The 18,086-nt window shown below is 34.2% G+C and overlaps 2 protein-coding genes across 24 annotated transcripts; both read right to left on the bottom strand.

Annotated features, from left to right (window-relative positions):
• Window positions 1-1,934: 1,934 nt before the first annotated feature.
• Window positions 1,935-10,104, bottom strand: LOC130960698 (acid beta-fructofuranosidase 1, vacuolar-like). Of its 23 annotated transcripts, none has more exons than XR_009079204.1 (13): window positions 9,354-10,104; window positions 9,179-9,280; window positions 5,754-9,097; window positions 5,532-5,657; window positions 5,351-5,437; window positions 5,127-5,209; window positions 4,091-4,191; window positions 3,905-4,000; window positions 3,688-3,801; window positions 3,514-3,589; window positions 2,759-3,022; window positions 2,582-2,663; window positions 1,935-2,289 (listed from the first exon to the last, which is right to left on the bottom strand). XR_009079204.1 is itself a non-coding variant. In XM_057886146.1 (9 exons), the coding sequence occupies exons 5-9, from the start codon at window positions 3,697-3,699 to the stop codon at window positions 2,248-2,250; spliced, it is 396 nt and encodes a 131-aa protein (XP_057742129.1). In that variant the 5' UTR covers window positions 3,700-3,801; window positions 3,905-4,000; window positions 4,091-4,191; window positions 5,351-5,437; window positions 5,532-5,746; the 3' UTR covers window positions 1,940-2,247. The 23 variants fall into 23 exon arrangements, 1 of the variants encoding a protein (XP_057742129.1); XR_009079211.1 differs by having other exon boundaries at window positions 3,688-3,784; XR_009079205.1 differs by lacking the exon at window positions 5,127-5,209 and having other exon boundaries at window positions 5,754-6,999; window positions 8,950-9,097; window positions 9,354-10,100.
• Window positions 10,105-14,942: 4,838 nt separating this feature from the next.
• Window positions 14,943-15,692, bottom strand: LOC130963297 (secreted RxLR effector protein 161-like). Its single transcript, XM_057889428.1, has one exon. It carries the CDS (start codon window positions 15,690-15,692, stop codon window positions 14,943-14,945), a length of 750 nt encoding a protein of 249 aa, XP_057745411.1.
• Between the last annotated feature and the right edge of the window lie 2,394 nt (window positions 15,693-18,086).

Below are 18,086 nucleotides of genomic sequence, written 5' to 3'. Positions count from 1 at the left end.
GTTGAATAATGTGCGTATATTTACTCTTGAATGTGGGAGTAATGCGCGTGTGTTTTGTTGGGCTTGTACCAACTTATAAGACTTGTAAATAAAAAAGATTTGTATGTGTAGCAGGCTTTTTCAGTTTATACTTAATAAAAAATATTTTTTATTATATTTAAACCTATTATAATTATTTTAAATTTTAGATACAATTTTAATAAACAATATTATTGTAATTTATAATTTTTAAAAGTAACTTTTAAAAGATAAATATCGTTTAAAAATAACAACAGCAATACCTAGCATATCATTAAAACTAAAAGTATAAATACGCGTAAATATTTTAATTTACTACATATATACAAAATGTTAATTTATAGAGAAAATACCACTTTCTTTTTTTCTAAGATTAAAATAAATAATTGTCTTTGGTTTTCTACTGTATCTCTCAGAAAGAAAAGAAATGTCATTTATATATCTCTCAGAAAAAGAAGGAAAAAAAAATAACAATCTCTCTATTTATCTCTTTGTAAAAATACAAGCACACCTCCAATAACAAAAACTAAACATAGCCTTCCTTTATTTGCTTTGAGGGTCCTGCAATTGCAATGGTAGCTTTGTTTCTGATGAGTTTTTCTTTAATTTATTTATTACATATTATTAATGTTATAATTAAAATATGTTATATATTATTTTTTATTATAATTAACATTAAATATTTTTCTCAAAATTAAACAGTTTTCTTTTTTTTATTTCTTTTATTTCTTCACTATTCTATCTTTTTATATATTATTATTAATAAATAATTACAAATTTGACAATTAAAATATGTAATATAATATTTTTTAATTATAATTAAAATTAAATTAAAATTAAAATTAAAATATAATTATATTATTTATTATATTACTAATTTAACAACTAAAATATGTCACATGATGACACCTTTTTATTAAAATTAGCATGAAATATTTTCTTCTAAATTATTATATTACTAATTTAACAACCAAAATATGTAACACCTTAACTATCAAAAGTCACACTTCCAGCTGCGCCACTTTGATAGCTCAGGTATTACGACAACTCTTAAAATATTTAGTGCTAAAATATGAGCCTGTTTAAAATTAAAACCGAATATTCAAAACATACATCCATATATTACAATACAGATTACAATACTTACAAATAATATATATATATATATATATATATATATATATATATATATATATATATATATATATATATATATATCATACCAATATACAAACTTCACATATCAAAACTCCTATTCCTCTTGCAAAAATTGGTAGAAATAAAGGCGAAGGAAAAAACACTACAAGAAAAACACCCATTCAGGTACACTTGAAAAGTGTAGCCAAAAGTGAAAAAAAATGATGCCTTAGGCTACGGCTACGCTTTTTGAGCTATGGCTACGCTTTTTGGGGTGATTCCTATTCAGCCGTTGCCTATTCTCAAAGGCTACGCTTTTCTGCATCAAGGGCTACGTTTTTGGCGTTTAGGAATAGGCTACGCTTTTTAAGTGATGCTGTCTAGGACCAAAGGCTACGCTTTTCAGCTTTCATTTTTCCAGAATAGGCTACGATTTTCAACGCTACTGCATCACTTGTAAAGCGTAGCCACATTGTATATCATAGCTACTTTTTATAAGCGTAGCCTTAGGTCCCTCTTTTTTTTAATACTATAGCTACTGTATATAAGTGTAGCCTTAGATCCCTCATTGTTTTTTTTTATTATTTTCTATATATATATATATATATATATATATATATATATTCTAATAATCTTTTTTTTTAAAACCTAATATTTTTATTAATATGATTATATATATAATCCTATTTTTTTAATTAAATTAGTCAAAAATTATAAAATAAAAATAAATACATAATAATACCATACAATATTCTTTAAATAATAAAAATTATCCTTTAACAAAATATATTTATAATGAACTAAAAATATTGGGATGATCATAAATGAGTATTCATACATCTCACACTAAATTAAACATACCCATATTAAAATATACATTAGACCACTTAGAATTTACTACTAATAAACTATAAAAAACCAAAATATTGTATCCTACATAAGTATCTTCTAATAAAAGTTATTAATCTTCTGATAGAAGAGAAAAAAACAAATTGATGTCAAATAGAGCAGCTAACATCTGCGACTGAATTGAACATATATTGAAGCAAATTCTTGGCTTCTCCCATTGAGCGCAACTGATTCCGGTGTCCTCTATTCGTAAAGGCTCGCTCTCGTTTTTTTTGCCTCGGAAAGCTGAGAAGTCATTGCCACAAGTGAATTAGATGATATGCTTAACATGCCTTCAAAGAAAAGAGTGCAGGTGTCTCCATATGTCAGCGATCATTAGTGACATAGTAGTAAAGTTAACTTACCAACTTGATTCATAGTGATATCTTTTAAGAACTAAATTGAAAGTATTGAATCTTTAATCAGTTTAATGAACCATATCGAATTATGTGTGATTTTTGATAATCCAATTTAAATATTATCTCGGGAATCAAGTCACGTGAGACCAAATAGGTTAATTGACACTACATATCAATACCTTCAATGATAGTTTTTCATCACTTAGAACAGGCAATTTGCTTCCAAAAACTAGCTTTGATACATCAGGTGCCTTTGATGACCTGCATTATTATCCAACAACTCATATATTTTGTCACTTTCTCCTAATAAAGGAAGAAACAAATATGAATGATGATGATTCATTAGTTAATAGTACCTAGTTTCATCAACACAGAAGAAAGTAGAAGTAGAAGTAGTAATAGTTGTAGTAGTTGAGGTTCCATTTCCATAATTTGAAAAACGGAAATAAATTGGTGTTAGTTCAGAAAGTTGGTCATTTGCAATAGCCAAAATGCCAAATGGTCCAAAAGCCCTTCTCTCAACCGCACCAACTCCACACCCTTCAAAATTTAGAGTCCTCCTTATTCACAATCCCTTCTGATCCCAACAATTCTATTTCAAATTCAGCAAATATGTCAAACTGAACAACAAAAAATAAATAAATAAATAAAAATCAGGAAAATGTAAAGTAAAACCATGACAATGTTCTGAAATGATAGCAAGTTAATCTCTTAACAGTAAGTAAATTCAAGTGAAGGAAGCAACTAAGTGTAATCACTAACAGTCCCATTAAATCAACATAAGTGAGAGATTTAAATTCATTTACTGAAACAAATTTCATTATGAAAGTAGTAGGAAGCAATTGTCGACAATAGTAGAGATTTAATCTCACAAAATGAGAAATGGATAACTTATATTTCACTATGCAGAGCAGTTTATCAAAAAATAGATAGCCACCTGATGAAAGGTATCAAAGTAGCTATAATTTAGGTATCAAATTAAAATAGATAACGAAACTCATTTAGTAGCTAGCCACCTGGCATGTTTGAGGATATTCACATAGAAAACAAAGTATAACAGTACAATGACATTAACTGAGAAAATAAAGCTTTCGCACAACAATGAAATCACCCTTTGAAAAGCTCAACTCCTTTTCTGATTCAGCACTAAAAGAATGCATTGCCTTCAAGATGGCTGCAAAGTTACCCTGCAAGAGAAGTGTTTACTTAGCAATAAGCATTACAATAATCTCCTTTCACTCTTAATATTATATTGAATTATAAGCCAAATTATGAAGATCATTACCCAAAGTTCCATTCAGAACATATGTAGGGACCAATTCGGAGATTAACATAAAGTCCAGCTTGCTGCACTTCCTTGATGAACTTAACTAAGTTTGTACCTATCCTCGAAATAATACTAAAAGATTTTGTAAGCAAATGTATGTTAGTTTTAATTTCTTTCCAATTCTTTTACAAATGAAAGAATAAAAACCCTGCAAATTTTTTGGAAAGTGAATTACTTTTCCTGGAGAAGGTTCATGGCCATTCCAAAACACATAGGTTTGAATAACATCCAACCCTCCCTCTTTAACTTTTTGAATAAGCTCTGGCCATATCTACATGTATTTCCCCATCAATGAACAATGAGAAAATACAATTAAAAAGAATGATTAATAAAAGAAAAATATAATTAAGAAAGAAAGTACCTGAGGTGTGCTTCTGGGGTAGTGTATAGAACCAGAAAACAGAATCTTTCTCTGCCCATTAACAACAATTGCTTTGTGATCATATGTAACAGAAGCTGTCACTGCATGAACCCAGCACAAACATAACACCATTACACAAAGCTTCTTCCCACTCATCACCAAACTCTCCATTTTCTCTTCTCTTATCAACACATTCAAACTGAAAACAAAACTTGAAAAGCTGTTTTTTGATGGACTTTGTTCATCAAACACTTGTGTTTCACTGGTGCATGTACAGTGAAAAGAAGTGAAAGACATTTTATATGTAAAATCATGCATATTTCTCTATCAATTCAAGTGATTCTAAAGAGTGCACCAAAGCAGTTAACAACCAATAAGCAAGAAAATAATCGACCAGCAGAGAAGAAAATTTGGCATATGAACAACCTTTGCTATTAAATGGATAGGTCAGAGGAAGAATAAGCAATTTCTTGTAAGTAAAACTTGCTTAACTTGATGCACATATATTTGTCAAGAAAAATATACATATAAAAAGGTTCATTTTCAATTTGTACCATCAGGAATCATATGCTTACTTTTGATGTTACTCTAAGACAAAAGCTGAGGCACACTACTTGTGCCAGGGGCAAAGTTAAGACCCCAATTCAGACACAAATCAAAGTCTCTTAAATCATATCGTTCACATTATTATTATGTCTCAAAAATCTTTCTTCGCCAATGAAAAAATCAAACTCCCAAACAAATCTCTCACGGACATAACAATGGAGTAAACATTAATTTAAATAATCATTACCAATGAATATGATACATGTGAAACCAACAAAGACAGCCCAAAATTGCATACAATGTGTTAACATTTTTGAATCCTCCAACAATCATAGAACCCTAAAAAGCTCTCCTCCCATTGCAGAGAGATAGACATAAACACTCCTAACATTAATATTAAAAAAGAGAAAAGCAATTTAACGTGAAGCATGAATTTTTTTCCCTTCATTTTTTCCATGAAGGGGGGAGAATATTGAGGTGAGTGGTTTACATAATGCAAGAAGAATCTGTGCCAGCTTTAGTTGGAAAGAGCCAAAATTCATCGAACCCACCATTAAACACTTGAAAATATCCCTAAGAACCATTTACATTTAATTTAACAAACCAAAGTCCATTAAAATTGTGCAATAATAGCATCTAAAACCTAAAGGAAATAACAAGATAGAATAAGAAAAAAGCTTGCAGAATAAAGAAATGCAGAGGAAAAGGTTGTACTCCTAGGTGAGTCTCCCATGGCTAAACCAGCTAAATATGAACCATCTGCAAGCTTGGCTTCACCGGAACCCGAACCCGAACCAGTAACTGATGATGAATAACCAAGGCCAAGAATTTAGGAACATGAAGTTCAAATCAAAACGCATGGAATTAGTTAACAGATAGAGTGAAGAGGAGGTACCTGTCACGGATTTGAACCTGTTACATCATGGACGCCATTCTTTGCTGATCAGCTTCTGGAAGTGATTCCAAACCAGCTAACATGCTCTTATCCATGATTCAATTCAATTCAATTCAACCTAGTGTTCTTCATTCACATTAATCAAATATATCACACACCTCAAGCAATTATAGTACATTCACTTCAATCTTGTTAATTAAAATAAAATAGTAAAAAAAAAACCTGTGGAGACGGAATCTCTGGACCAAGAGAGAGGTAGTGAAGGCAACTGGGGAGTTTGGAGAAGAAACTCAAACCCCAGGAACAAAATTAAATCCAGTTAACTATCAATAATATGGGATGAAATAATCACAAACAGCACAATCTAATCACAGACAGCCACAAAAGCACAAAGAATAGCAGGATAGCAGCATATTTACAATGAAAATCACAAACAGCAGTAAGAGCTACTCAACAATCAATTAATCAATGAATGAAAAATTGATAAAAAAAACATTCAAGAATAATTCAAAGATCAATAACCCTTATGAACAGAGCAAAAAAAACGAATAACAATGTCATTACACTATTACAGTGAGCCACGAACAGAGCATTGACCTTCGATGACGGCGAGCTGGCGATAAACACGACGACAGACAACGGTGAAGAGCTGCGAAACAGGACAAGAGAGCAAACATTGGCGAACGAGGGGATCAAGGGCCCTCGAGAACAACGAACCATGAGGATTGCGAACGACCACGACGAACCTAGTGCCGATCTTGAGCGCGACGAGCGGCGATGGTGAGATTGATGGCGGCGCGATGGAGGCTAGGGTTTTCACATCCTTTCAAGGAAGAGCTGCGAAGATGGACGGACGGCGGCAGAAGCGCGACTAAGGGCGACGAGCAGACAAGCGAGACGGCGACAGTGGCGCACAACAACGGAAGGCACAACGACGGGGAGATTGGAGAAGCGGCTGGGTTTTGTTATTTGGGGCTTTGGTAGGTGAGAAGGAATGACCGAATGAGAGTGCAAAGCTTCGATGATGAAAAGGAAACAAAATAAAATTTCACTAAGTGTTCTATGCGTATTTGGGGTTTTTACATTAGGCAACGCTTTTAAAGCGCACCCAAATCCTAACAAATATGTCACTCTTCAAAAGCGTTCCCTTTGGTATGAAAAGTGTACCCATAGATATTAACATAAGGCTACGCTTTATAAGTGAATTTTATTGTATCTAAGGCTACACTTTTTAAATGATGCTATAATTGTGTTTCCTATTCTCTTATAAAAGGGGAACACGGAGAAAAGCGTAGCCTATTCTATGAATAGGCTACGCTTTTCAAATGTAGCTTAAAAAAAGTGTGGCTGAATGGGTGTTTTTTAGTGAAATAAAAAAGCTAAGATAATACAAAATAATATCGAATAAACAGAAAATTAATATAACTCTTCTGAAGGTTCGTCGCCCATACCCTGAAAAGAGAAAAACCTGTAGGGAAGTGAGAACATCGTCCTCGAAAGGGTTCTCACTATAGGGTTACAGAATTGCTACAATAAGATAAGAAAATAAAATCGTTTTTAAAGTACAGTGATTAATAACCGCCTTATGCTTCTTTTCAAAACCAAAGATTTAATATTCAAAATCCAAAATCCTTTCTGAAAAGGAAAGATGTTAATTTCTCAGAAATCCAAAAATCTTTTTAAAAGTTTTTTCTAGACAGCATGAATGACTAAACTGTTCCAAGCATAGGTTCATTAAGTCTATGCTGAACCAGTTTAGTTTTTCATACTTTTCTAAACTAAAGACACAAACCATTCACGGCCTTCGGCCCATCAAGTAATCAATCACGGCCTTCGACTCAAACAACTCAATCAACAATCAATCCACCACAAACCAACCAATTTTTAGTCACAAACACAAATAGGAATATTCAAGAACAGTCAAGCAGTTACATCAAATAGAGCAATTAGCAATTAAACATAATTATTCACATAGTCAAACCAAGTATAATATGCACACCCAAACAATATCACATAGATGCATATGATAAATGCCTGTCCTATGCCTGATGAGTCTCATCTGTCGGTTATCAAGCCAACCTGACAAGTCCGGTTTGCTAAACCCTTGGACTGTCATCTGACGCGCATCCCCATGAGTCTATGCATAGCTTTTTCTCATATATATATATATATATATATATATATATCAAATCGCTCAATGAGTGTACCATTCCTAAGAATTTATAAGTGCTTGGTCACTCTTACGTCGTAGGGTCAACAGAGTATCGAGTCTCAACCTAAAACACGTGGTGACAAGCCACGGTACTTTACCCAGAAAAACTCGTATCTCAGATAAATGAAGTTCAAAACCCACATATTCATTTATTCATCATCATTTCTGCACTTCATTAACAAATCGTATCAAATCAATCATCTTTCAAGCCATAAGTCACTTTTTTCTTTAAAACCAGAAAACAAACTCATCTTTGTTTCAAAATTCATAATCCTCATATCTCAATTGTTCCAAGTTCATAATCCACTTTTCTTTAAAACCGATCCTCTTTGAAAAGACACAAATCTTTTACTTTTTAAATTATCCGTTAAACTATTTTAAAATAGAGTTGTCAATTAATAACCTTGGCAAAGACTCAAGACTCTAGAGAAGAATAGCCTACATCATTTCTTAAATTCTTTAGAAATCCCCAAAAATCATAGTTACTTAATTTGAAGTAAATAGAGATAGAGACTTAAAACAAAAACCAAAGCATGTTTAAAATACTAAATTCCAAATCAATTCCATTTCATTCTTAAATCGGTAACCTTCTCAAATGTCCATAATTGTTTAAAAGCAAAATGAACTTAATTAATCAAAGTTCAATTTCTTTTAAAATCCCCTAAAAACTCTTCCAAAAGTACTTCTTTAATCAAACTTCAAAATATAGGTTCTTTCATATTTAAATCAATCTTAACATAAACTTCCCATAAACAGATTAAACTCGAAACATCTTTTTCTTAATAAATCAAAAACTAAGCAGTGGAACCTCTCAAATTCATTCTTTTTCTAAATCATATTTTAAAATAGAATCTAAATTTTCATGAAAATTTGACAGCATCTCCCCTAAAATTTGGACTTTGCCAACCTTTCGGGTCCCAACCAAACGAATCTTTAACCCCTTTCCAATGGGTTCAAGACCAAATCAGTTTCAAATAAAACCAAATTCAAACTTTCAAACATTAAAGATTATTTCAAATTAAAACAACCAGAAACTTCCATTTAACAAAATCAGTTATTATTTCAATTCAACAGACGACCATATTCATCCAAGACAAATCAGACAATGCATAAGACTTACATAATCACCAGAAATACATTTAGCAAGTCATATCTATTTATAACAATTCTAATTTAAAATAAATTAGTTTGTATAACAGCTCCTACCTCAACTTGTCGAAACCATAACCAAAAATGCGTTAACGAAACCTTTTAGCTCAACCCGAAACCAATAGCAACCACAAACTCAGTTCCTAATCACTTTCGCAGCATTCACAGCAACTTAAAAGTGACATGCAATGCTCAGAATACGACCCTATGTTACAAGAACCTCAGAGTTTATAACCAAACATAATAGAATACTAACGCAGGGGTTTTTCGACACATAAACACTTACCAAACTAAGAAAATGAAATAGCGGCGGTCGCTGAACTAGTTTGGCGGCAGCCCCGGCAACCACCTCGAGCGACAACGGTGATTAGAACTCCGGCGGCGGCGACTGTAATAAACATGTAGTGATGAAAAAGCTTCCAGAAACTCAAAAGGAATGAAAACCAACTTAAAACTCTTACCGGCAGTGGCTATTGGCGAAACAGCTTCGTTCACCGGCAACAAGGGCATGCCCGATGGCCAGAGGCTCCAGCTGTGGCGGTGAGATTCGGTGACGGTGACGTAAACATCATATCCTTCCTCGCATTGCACTCCTCCTCAATCAGTCTCCCTCTCTTCGTGCACTATCTCTCCTCGGCTCCACCATGGATGGCGGTGACTCTAGCTTGCGATAAGGACGACAACGGCGACCTCAGCAGTGGCAGCGACTGCAAGATGCAACGGCAGCGGCAGCTTCTCCCCTGCGCGCGCTCTGCTCCTCTCTTGCATGGCTCTAGTTCGCACTTCTCTTACTCTAACGGCGACACTCGACGGCGCGGACGCAGCTGCGGTGGCGACGGCTTCAGCCGTGACGAGGAGCGGCGGAACAACCCACCAGCTCCGACGCGTCTTTCCTCTCTTCCTCACTCTCTCGGATCTCACTTTCTCTTGGTTCTGGCCTCTAATAGCGACCCGGTTTGGCAAGTTCGCCGGTGACGCTGCAGAGCGTGGTGGCGGCGACGGCACCTTCCCTACTTTCCTCTTCTTCTTCCCCTGTTTCCTCATCTCTTCCCTTTTCTTTTTCCATTTTCTCTCTTTTCTTTCTGCCTTTTCTTTCTTTCTCTCTGTCTATCTGAGTTGGTGTTGTGTATGTGTTTGGGAAAATGGGGGTAGGGTGAATGGCGGTGAGTGGCGGTGAGTGTGGGTAGGGATTAGGGTAAAATAAGGTTAGGGTTTGTGTATGAAATTGGAGATTTTGGGATTAATTTGGATTTGGTTAATTTTAATTAAATTAGAGTATAGAGTGTTAATTGGAAATCTAATTTAATCCTTAAAATTATTTTAAAATATTATTTGTTGTATTAAAATATTAATTGGTTTGAAATTAAATTTTCTAATTGAATTTATAAAATAATAAGATTAATTTTTTTTATTCCTAAAACTTGAAGTATTAAATCATAGAAATATCAATTATTTGAATTAAATCACATAAAAATTCTTGTCATTCCATATATAACTACTAATTTTGTAATTTAAATATAGAAAATAATTCAATAATTATAAAACTAGATAAAATTCTAATTAATTATCAAAAACTTATTTAAGTAGCTTTAATAAAAAAATTTCTAAAAATAAAATTTCTAATAAATAAATAAATTGAAATTAACTCATAATAAAGATTTATTTGAAAATTTTGGGTCTTACAAAATATGTCATATAACACCTTCTCATTTAAATTGAGATGAAATATTTTTTTCCAAAATTAATAAACTCATTTCTTCCATCCTCTTATCTACTTCTCTTTCCTTTTCTATCTCTACTCTTTCCATTCTATATATAATTTAATATTTATATTTTATATTATTAATTTAACAAATCAAAATATGTTACGAGATATTCTTTTATTATAATTAAAATAAAATATTTTCTTTCAAAATTAACAAATGAAGGTTGTAGAAGGCTTAGAGAATGGGGTTGAATTTATGGCCTTCTTTTACTTTAATAGATTTAGACTTTACTTGCAAATTTTTACTTAGAATCTGTTTGAACTGTGCAGCGAAAACTTTATGAGACAATTCGGTTTTGTCTCATAAATATCAGAAAACAGAACTTGGAGAAATAGAAGAAGAATGACACCAGCATGTAACCTGGTTCAGTTGCCTTGTGCAATGCAACTTACATCCAGTCTCCACCACAACAGTGGTGGAATTTTCACTATCGTTAAAGTATTACATACACCAATTTCTCAGGATTGACACAATTCTTTCCCTCTCAAGTTCTATCCGAACTTGACTTGGTTATGCTAATACTTAACTCTTCACTCTAAGTGCTAACCCAACTTAGAAAGGGGTACCTCACAGGTACAAGACACAAGACATTTGAAACAATGAAAAGAAATCTGAAATCACTCTAGGCTTTTTAATCAAGTATATCACTTAACCTTTTGTCACTCTTTGGCTTTTTTTTTAGCTCTCTCTCTTTCAGCCTTTTTTCACTCAAGAAATTATAGAAAGATATACATTGAAAATGAAATTACAAACTGTAAAACATGAAGGAGATTAATGCTTAAACAACCTCAGTTGCAATGTGTTGAACCAGATTCAGTTGACTCTTATTAAATTCTTCATCTTGGCGAAATGCTTCTTTTACTAGAAAACACTATCCAAAGTTGATGAACTCTTCACAGATAAACTCTTTAGAACAAACTAAAATATATGGTTCTCTCTCCTTATCTTCGGAAGGATAAAGATTTTTCTTTTGTATCTCGCTCCACGTTGCTGAGTTGCTCTCTTCCAAGTTAACTCCTCGAGCTGTGTGCTTCATCAACTTACCATTTCACTATTTTCAATTAATCCCTAAATTAAAAATTTTGAATCTGAGCCTTTTTACTTGACCGAAATCATCAGCTAAGCAGTGAAAAAGTTGTTCAATGATAAATCCAGATCTGAACCCTTGAGCTACAACTTTGTCCCTAAGAAATAATTTTGGCCTTTGATTCACAGCAGTGATTATCGGAAATCATTTTTTCCTTTTATCCAAAATTGGAGTAGCAGATAGTTGGAGAAGGAGTGAAGAAAGTAAATTGCATGCAAATGGAAATAAATCACTTTTAGCTTCTAACTTAGCTTGAAATAGTTTGATTTGGGTGATTAGACATCTGTCTTTTAGCTTAATCTTTCTCTATATTTCTTCTTTGATGAAATGAGCAAGGAACGAAGCTATCTCTCTCCTTTCTTTGAATTTGACCGAAGGAAAAAGTGAACGTTGACTTTGGAGTGTACTGACTTAGACAGATCAGCTTGGGTGAGCAACTCGGGCTTAGGTTAGTTTCTTTCTATTCAGCCCAAGTGATTTCTTTGCTCAATTACTTTGGGCTTTATGTTTTAGAGTCCTCCTAGTTACTGGCTTGATTTTCCATGCTATTGGGTTGTTGCATCATTATTTCTTTGGCCTACAACACTAATCAAACACAATCAAACCTAATTGGGTGTTTAACCCAATAAAATAATGTTTGTCATCATCAATTAAGTTAGTTAATTTCTTAACTCAACAATCTCCCCCTTGATGACAAACATAATTGTAACATTGATGAAAGGAATTGAATTCGAATAAAGTTAAAGAAATTTCCTTTGAGTGACGTTACTTGCTTTTGTATTGCTCCCCCTTGATTGGTGCTCTTCTCTTCTTTCTTGTTTGAAAATTCTTATAGAGAGCACAATGATATACTACACACAATTTAACTTAGCTAAGGGATTATACATCACCATCAACTAAAATCCAGTCCAATACGAAACAAAACATGGCAGAAACTGGACAAAACATATTAGTAGGGATAAAATTAATTAAATCTAAAACAAAGCAGCTATCATGCAATAAAAAACAGAGCAGCTATCATGCAATAAAAAATAGAGTAGCAACATTAAATCAAAGAGCAACTATCATACAACAATCACAAGCTTTCTATTAAATCAAAGAGCAACTATCATGCAGCAATTACAAGCTTTCTACTTTCTACTACTCCCCTTTTTGTCATCAAGAGAGGAAAAAAAAGAGCAGTTGTTTAATGGTTTACAGTCATCCAAAATAAAACATAGAGTAGTTCAAAAGTAAACAATAAGATTGTTTATGAGACAAAAGTGAACAGATGGTAGCATTATCATCCTCTTGAAAATTATCAATGAATTTCAAGAATACTGCCACTCTATCTCTGGATTTCCTGAGAAAGTTTTCATGCTTGGTGGCTAGTTTCCTTTGCTCTTTACTCATAGCAATCAGATAGTTTGACTGAGAGACAAACTCTTGTACCACATCCTTAACAACTTCATACAAAATAGTTTTGTGTCCAGTTGAGGCAGAAGTACCCGAGGTAGATGGAGAATGGGATTCTTCTGGTTCATAGTCATCATCATCATCATCAAGAACCACCCTTTCAGAACGAGTGGGTCCCTTTTTCTGCTGTTTCACTGAACCACCTCCTTTTAGATATGAGTGTCTATTTTCATATGTCTCATTTGACAAATCAACACCAAAATATTCAAAAATACAGGTTGAGAACATGCCATAAGAAAGAGCTTTATCTTTTTCACTTCTAACAAAATCAAACATATACCTTACCATTAAATATGCAAAAGAGATTTCTATTTTTGTGAGAATAGCATATAAAACTAGAGTATCAGTGTAAGACACTCTTTGGTATGAGCCACTTTGAAGAAGGATGATATGGTTCACTATGCGGTGCAACTGAGCACAAGTGTAACCCAGGGCTTTGTGAGTTGGAGTGATGCCATCAATCAAAGAAATATGTTCACATACATAAGCCAGAGCATGATTGTAAGAGAGACCTACCCCTTCATCCCACTTACTCGAAGTGTATGCATAAGTCCCAACATCAGTGTATTTTAAGGAATTACTCATGGTTTGATTGTTCAGAATTATGTCACAACCTTTTACATAGGAATGAACACTACCCTCATGATAAGTCATATTTGCATAAAATTTCTTGACTAGAACTGGGTAAACTGGATTTTTTATTTTAAAAATATGGTTCCAGTCCAGAAATTCAAGATTTTCAGCAAACTCAAAACCTTTCCTTTTCAGATTTGGTAAATCAACAAGAAACATGGGACACAAGGTGCAATGAGCAATAACCCTTTCATAGAAATCATTATTCATGGAAGATCAAAAACGGTGAGAGTTGTAGTTTGAGTGAGAGGTCATGAAGTGTGATTTGTGTGCAAAAGGATCAATGGTGGGTTCCCTAACAGAGTTAAGAGGGATACGAAGTTTACCTCTCTGAGGACGAGTGGGAACAGACCTAGGCTTAGGTCAAGAAGGTTCAAGATCATGTTCCTCAATGGCGGGACGCTTCCCTTTTGAGGTGCTGTGCTTGGAAGGTTCGCTGGTTGGAGTGGTTGGCTTGAAGGAAAGAAGCATCCTTGAAGGGTTCTTTGTTCGAGCCATGGGGTCTGTGCGAGGAGGAGATGTATGAGGAGAAGGTGAATGTGTAAATGTTTGGTCTTGGGAGTGTGTAGAGGGTTTCAATTTCGCTGGAAGCTTAAGAACCCTTTTACGAGGAGGCTTTGAAGAATGGTTTTCTTCCTCATTAGGTTGAACCTTGGTTTTGAACGAGGATAAGCACTAATGGTAGTGGGGGTAGAAACTGAAGGGTTAGTGAAAGGTTTTATGAAGAGAGAGATTTAGTAACTGCCAAAAAATATGAGGTTTCTTGTACCCATGCAACTGCATCACTTTGATAAGACATATGAAAAGACTTGACATTACACAAAGTGATTTGATTTTATTTTTTTAAAAATAAATTATTGATTTAAAATTGAAACTTTTTACTAAAAGACAAAATAAAATGATATGTGGACAATGTAACACTCATTTGGGTCCAGAGGTAGTTTAGTTTAAGGAAACATATTGGACCACACAGAATCTGAATTTTAAGGTTGGCCCAGATGGTTCAGCACGTGCATTAAAGTCCAGAAATTGAAGTTCAGAAAGATGGTTCTTCATTTGCCCAGAATTGTCTCATACCTACTTGAGGAACAAAAACTTCAGCAAACACATCAGCAATGCACAAACAATGAATCATGACTTATAATCCCTAGATTAGTTCTAAGCATGCAAAATCTGTCTTCAGCTAGAGGTTTGATGAATATATCTGCTAATTGGTCCTCTGATTTAACAAACTGAATGCTAATATTCCCTTTTTGAACATGTTCCCTTATTGAGTGAAATCTCACTTCAATATATTTAGTTCTAGAGTGCAAGACTGCATTTTTAGAAATATTAATGGCACTCATATTGTCACATGACAAAGGAATATTTTCAACATTTAATTTATAATCAGCAAGTTGTATTTTTAACCAAATAAGCTGAGAACAACAAGAAGAAGCGGCAATATACTCAGCCTTTGGAGTGGATAAGGCTACTGTGGACTGCTTCTTACTTGACCAAACGTTTAGAGACTTTCCAAGAAAGCAACGTATGCCTGATGTGCTCCTTCTATCTACTCTATCTCTCGCAAAATCTGCATTACAGTAACCAACTGCAGAAAAATCATCAATCTTAGGGTACCATAAGGCAAAATTAGATGTTCCATGAACATATCTAATGATCCTCTTAACTGCTGAAAGATGTGACTCTTTTGATTTTGATTGGAATCTTGAACGCATTCCAACACTTTGCACAATATCAGGTCTAAAGGAAGTTAAGTACATAAGAGAGCCAATCATTCCTTTATACCTAGTCTCATCTACATCTTTCTTAGTTTCACCCTTTTTTAATTTTGAATTAGGGTGTATGGGAGTTCCCATGGGTTTGGCATTTTCCATACCAAATTTCTTAACTAGTTCCTTGGCATACTTCTCTTGATGAATAAAAATGCCATTTTCTGTTTGCTTAATTTGAAGTCCAGGGAAGAAGTTAAGTTCACCCATCATACTCATGCCAAATTCACTTGTCATGAGTTTTCCAAATTCAGTACAAAGGGATTCATTTGCTGATCCAAAAATAATATCATCAACATAAATTTAGACTAGAGTGAAAGAATCATTAGAATTCTTAATAAATAGAGTAGTGTCTGTGGTGCCTCTTTGAAAACTATTTTTCAAAAGAAAAGAACTAAGTCTCTCATATCAAGCCCTAGGAGCTTGTCTTAATCCATAGAGAGCTTCAAAAAGTTTGAAAAATTGCTGGTTAGGAAATTTCTTATTTTCAAATCCAAGAGGCTGTGCCACATACACTTTTCTATCTATCACACCATTCAAGAATGCACATTTCACATCCATTTGATACAATTTGAAACCACAATAAGAAGCATAAGCTATAAGAAGTCTTATGGCTTCCATTCGGGCAACAGGGGCAAAAGATTCATCAAAATCTATTTCCTCTTCTTGGTCATATCCTTGTGCCACCAATCTTACTTTATTTCTAGTAATGCTTCCATCTTCACCCAACTTGTTCTTGAATATCCACTTGGTGCCTATCACTTTCTTGTCAATTGGCTTTGGAACTAATGTCCAAACTTGGTTCTTTTCAAACTCATGAAGCTCTTATTCCATTGCCTTTACCCAAGAGGGGTCATCAAGAGCTTCCTTAATGTTTTGAGGCTCCATTTGAGAGAGAAAAGCAATGTTTGTTTCTTCATTTGCTTTTCTAGTGGAGGAACAAGTTTTGACATCTTGTGAGACATCCCCAATGACAAACTCCTGAGGATAGTTCTTGAGGAATCTCCATTCACGAGGTCTTGTGGACTTAGTAGCAGATTCGATCATTGAGGGATTCAATGAACTAGTGGTTTCAGGATGTTCACCGGATTCATGAGACGAAACAGAATTGTCTCCTGTAGGATTTTCTGCAGCTGCAATTTAGATTCATTTTGTTCAAAATTTTTACTCTCATGATTTTGGCCATTTTCATCATCCTTTTGAACTTGATTACTTGCATCACAATCTTCCAAAATGCTTTGAACCAAGTTAGTGTCACAAAATGTAACATGTATGGACTCCTCAATTATTCTAGCATCTTGATGATAAACTCTATATGCTTTACTATTTGTGGAGTATTGATGAGCGGATAATTTATACGCTTTTTGGCATTGTTTTTAGTATGTTTTTAGTATGTTTTAGTTAGTTTTTATCATATTTTTATTAGTTTTTAGTTAAAATTCACTTTTCTGGACTTTACTATGAGTTTGTGTGTTTTTATGTGATTTTAGGTATTTTCTGGCTAAAATTGAGGAACCTGAGCAAAAATCTTATTCAGAGGCTGAAAAGGACTGCAGATGTTGTTGGATTCTGACCTCCCTGCACTCGAAGTAGATTTTCTGGAGCTACAAAAGCCCAATTGGTACGCTCTCAATTGCGTTGGAAAGTAGACATCCTGGGCTTTCCAGCAATGTATAATAGTCCATACTTTTCCCGAGATTTGATGGCCCAAACAGGCGTTCCAAGTCAGCTCAAGAATTCTGGCGTTTAACGCCGGAACTGGCACAAGAATGGGAGTTAAACGCCCAAACTGGCACAAAAGCTAGCGTTTAACTTCAAGAAAAGTCTCTACACATGAAAGCTTCAATGCTCAGCCCAAGCACACACCAAGTGGGTCCGAAAGTAGATTTTTATGTCATTTACTCATCTTTGTAAACCCTAAGCTAGAAGTTCTCTACAAATAGGACCTTTTGCTATTGTATTTTATCTTTGGACGTCTAGTTCTTAGATCATGGGGGCTGGCCTCTCGGCCATGCCTAGACCTTGTTCTTATATATTTTCAACGGTGGAGTTTCTACACACCATAGATTAAGGTGTGGAGCTCTGCTGTACCTCGAGTATTAATGCAATTACTATTGTTCTTCTATTCAATTCAGCTTATTCTTGTTCTAAGATATTCATTTGCACCCAAGAACATGATGAATGTGATGATTATGTGACGCTCATCATCATTCTCACTTATGAACGTGTGCCTGACAACCACTTCCGTTCTACAAGCAAACAAGGCTTGAATGTTTATCTCTTGGATTCCTTAATTAGAATCTTTGTGGTATAAGCTAGAATTGATGGCGGCATTCTTGAGAATCCAGAAAGTCTAAACCTTGTCTGTGGTATTCCGAGTAGGATTCAAGGATTGAATGACTGTGACGAGCTTCAAACTCGCGATTGTGGGGCGTTAGTGACAGACGCAAAAGAATCACTGGATTCTATTCCGACATGATC

The sequence above is a fragment of the Arachis stenosperma genome, chromosome 2, assembly GCF_014773155.1.
Source record: "Arachis stenosperma cultivar V10309 chromosome 2, arast.V10309.gnm1.PFL2, whole genome shotgun sequence".
Taxonomy (NCBI): domain Eukaryota; kingdom Viridiplantae; phylum Streptophyta; class Magnoliopsida; order Fabales; family Fabaceae; genus Arachis; species Arachis stenosperma.
The sequence above is the reverse complement of the archived record's forward strand: the minus strand, read 5'-3'. Positions and strand labels throughout refer to the sequence as shown.

Bases quoted from the DNA above. Each gene is read 5' to 3' on its own strand.
- LOC130960698 (XM_057886146.1), bottom strand. The intron at 2,943-3,513 runs GTGATTTCATTG...TAAATTTTGAAG, and splicing joins GGAGTTGAGCTTTTCAAAGG to GGTGTGGAGTTGGTGCGGTT. The intron at 2,290-2,581 runs GTATTGATATGT...ATGACTTCTCAG, and splicing joins ATGAAAAACTATCATTGAAG to CTTTCCGAGGCAAAAAAAAC.
- LOC130963297 (XM_057889428.1), bottom strand. From the start codon at position 15,692: ATGGGAACTCCCATACACCCTAATTCAAAATTAAAAAAGGGTGAAACT.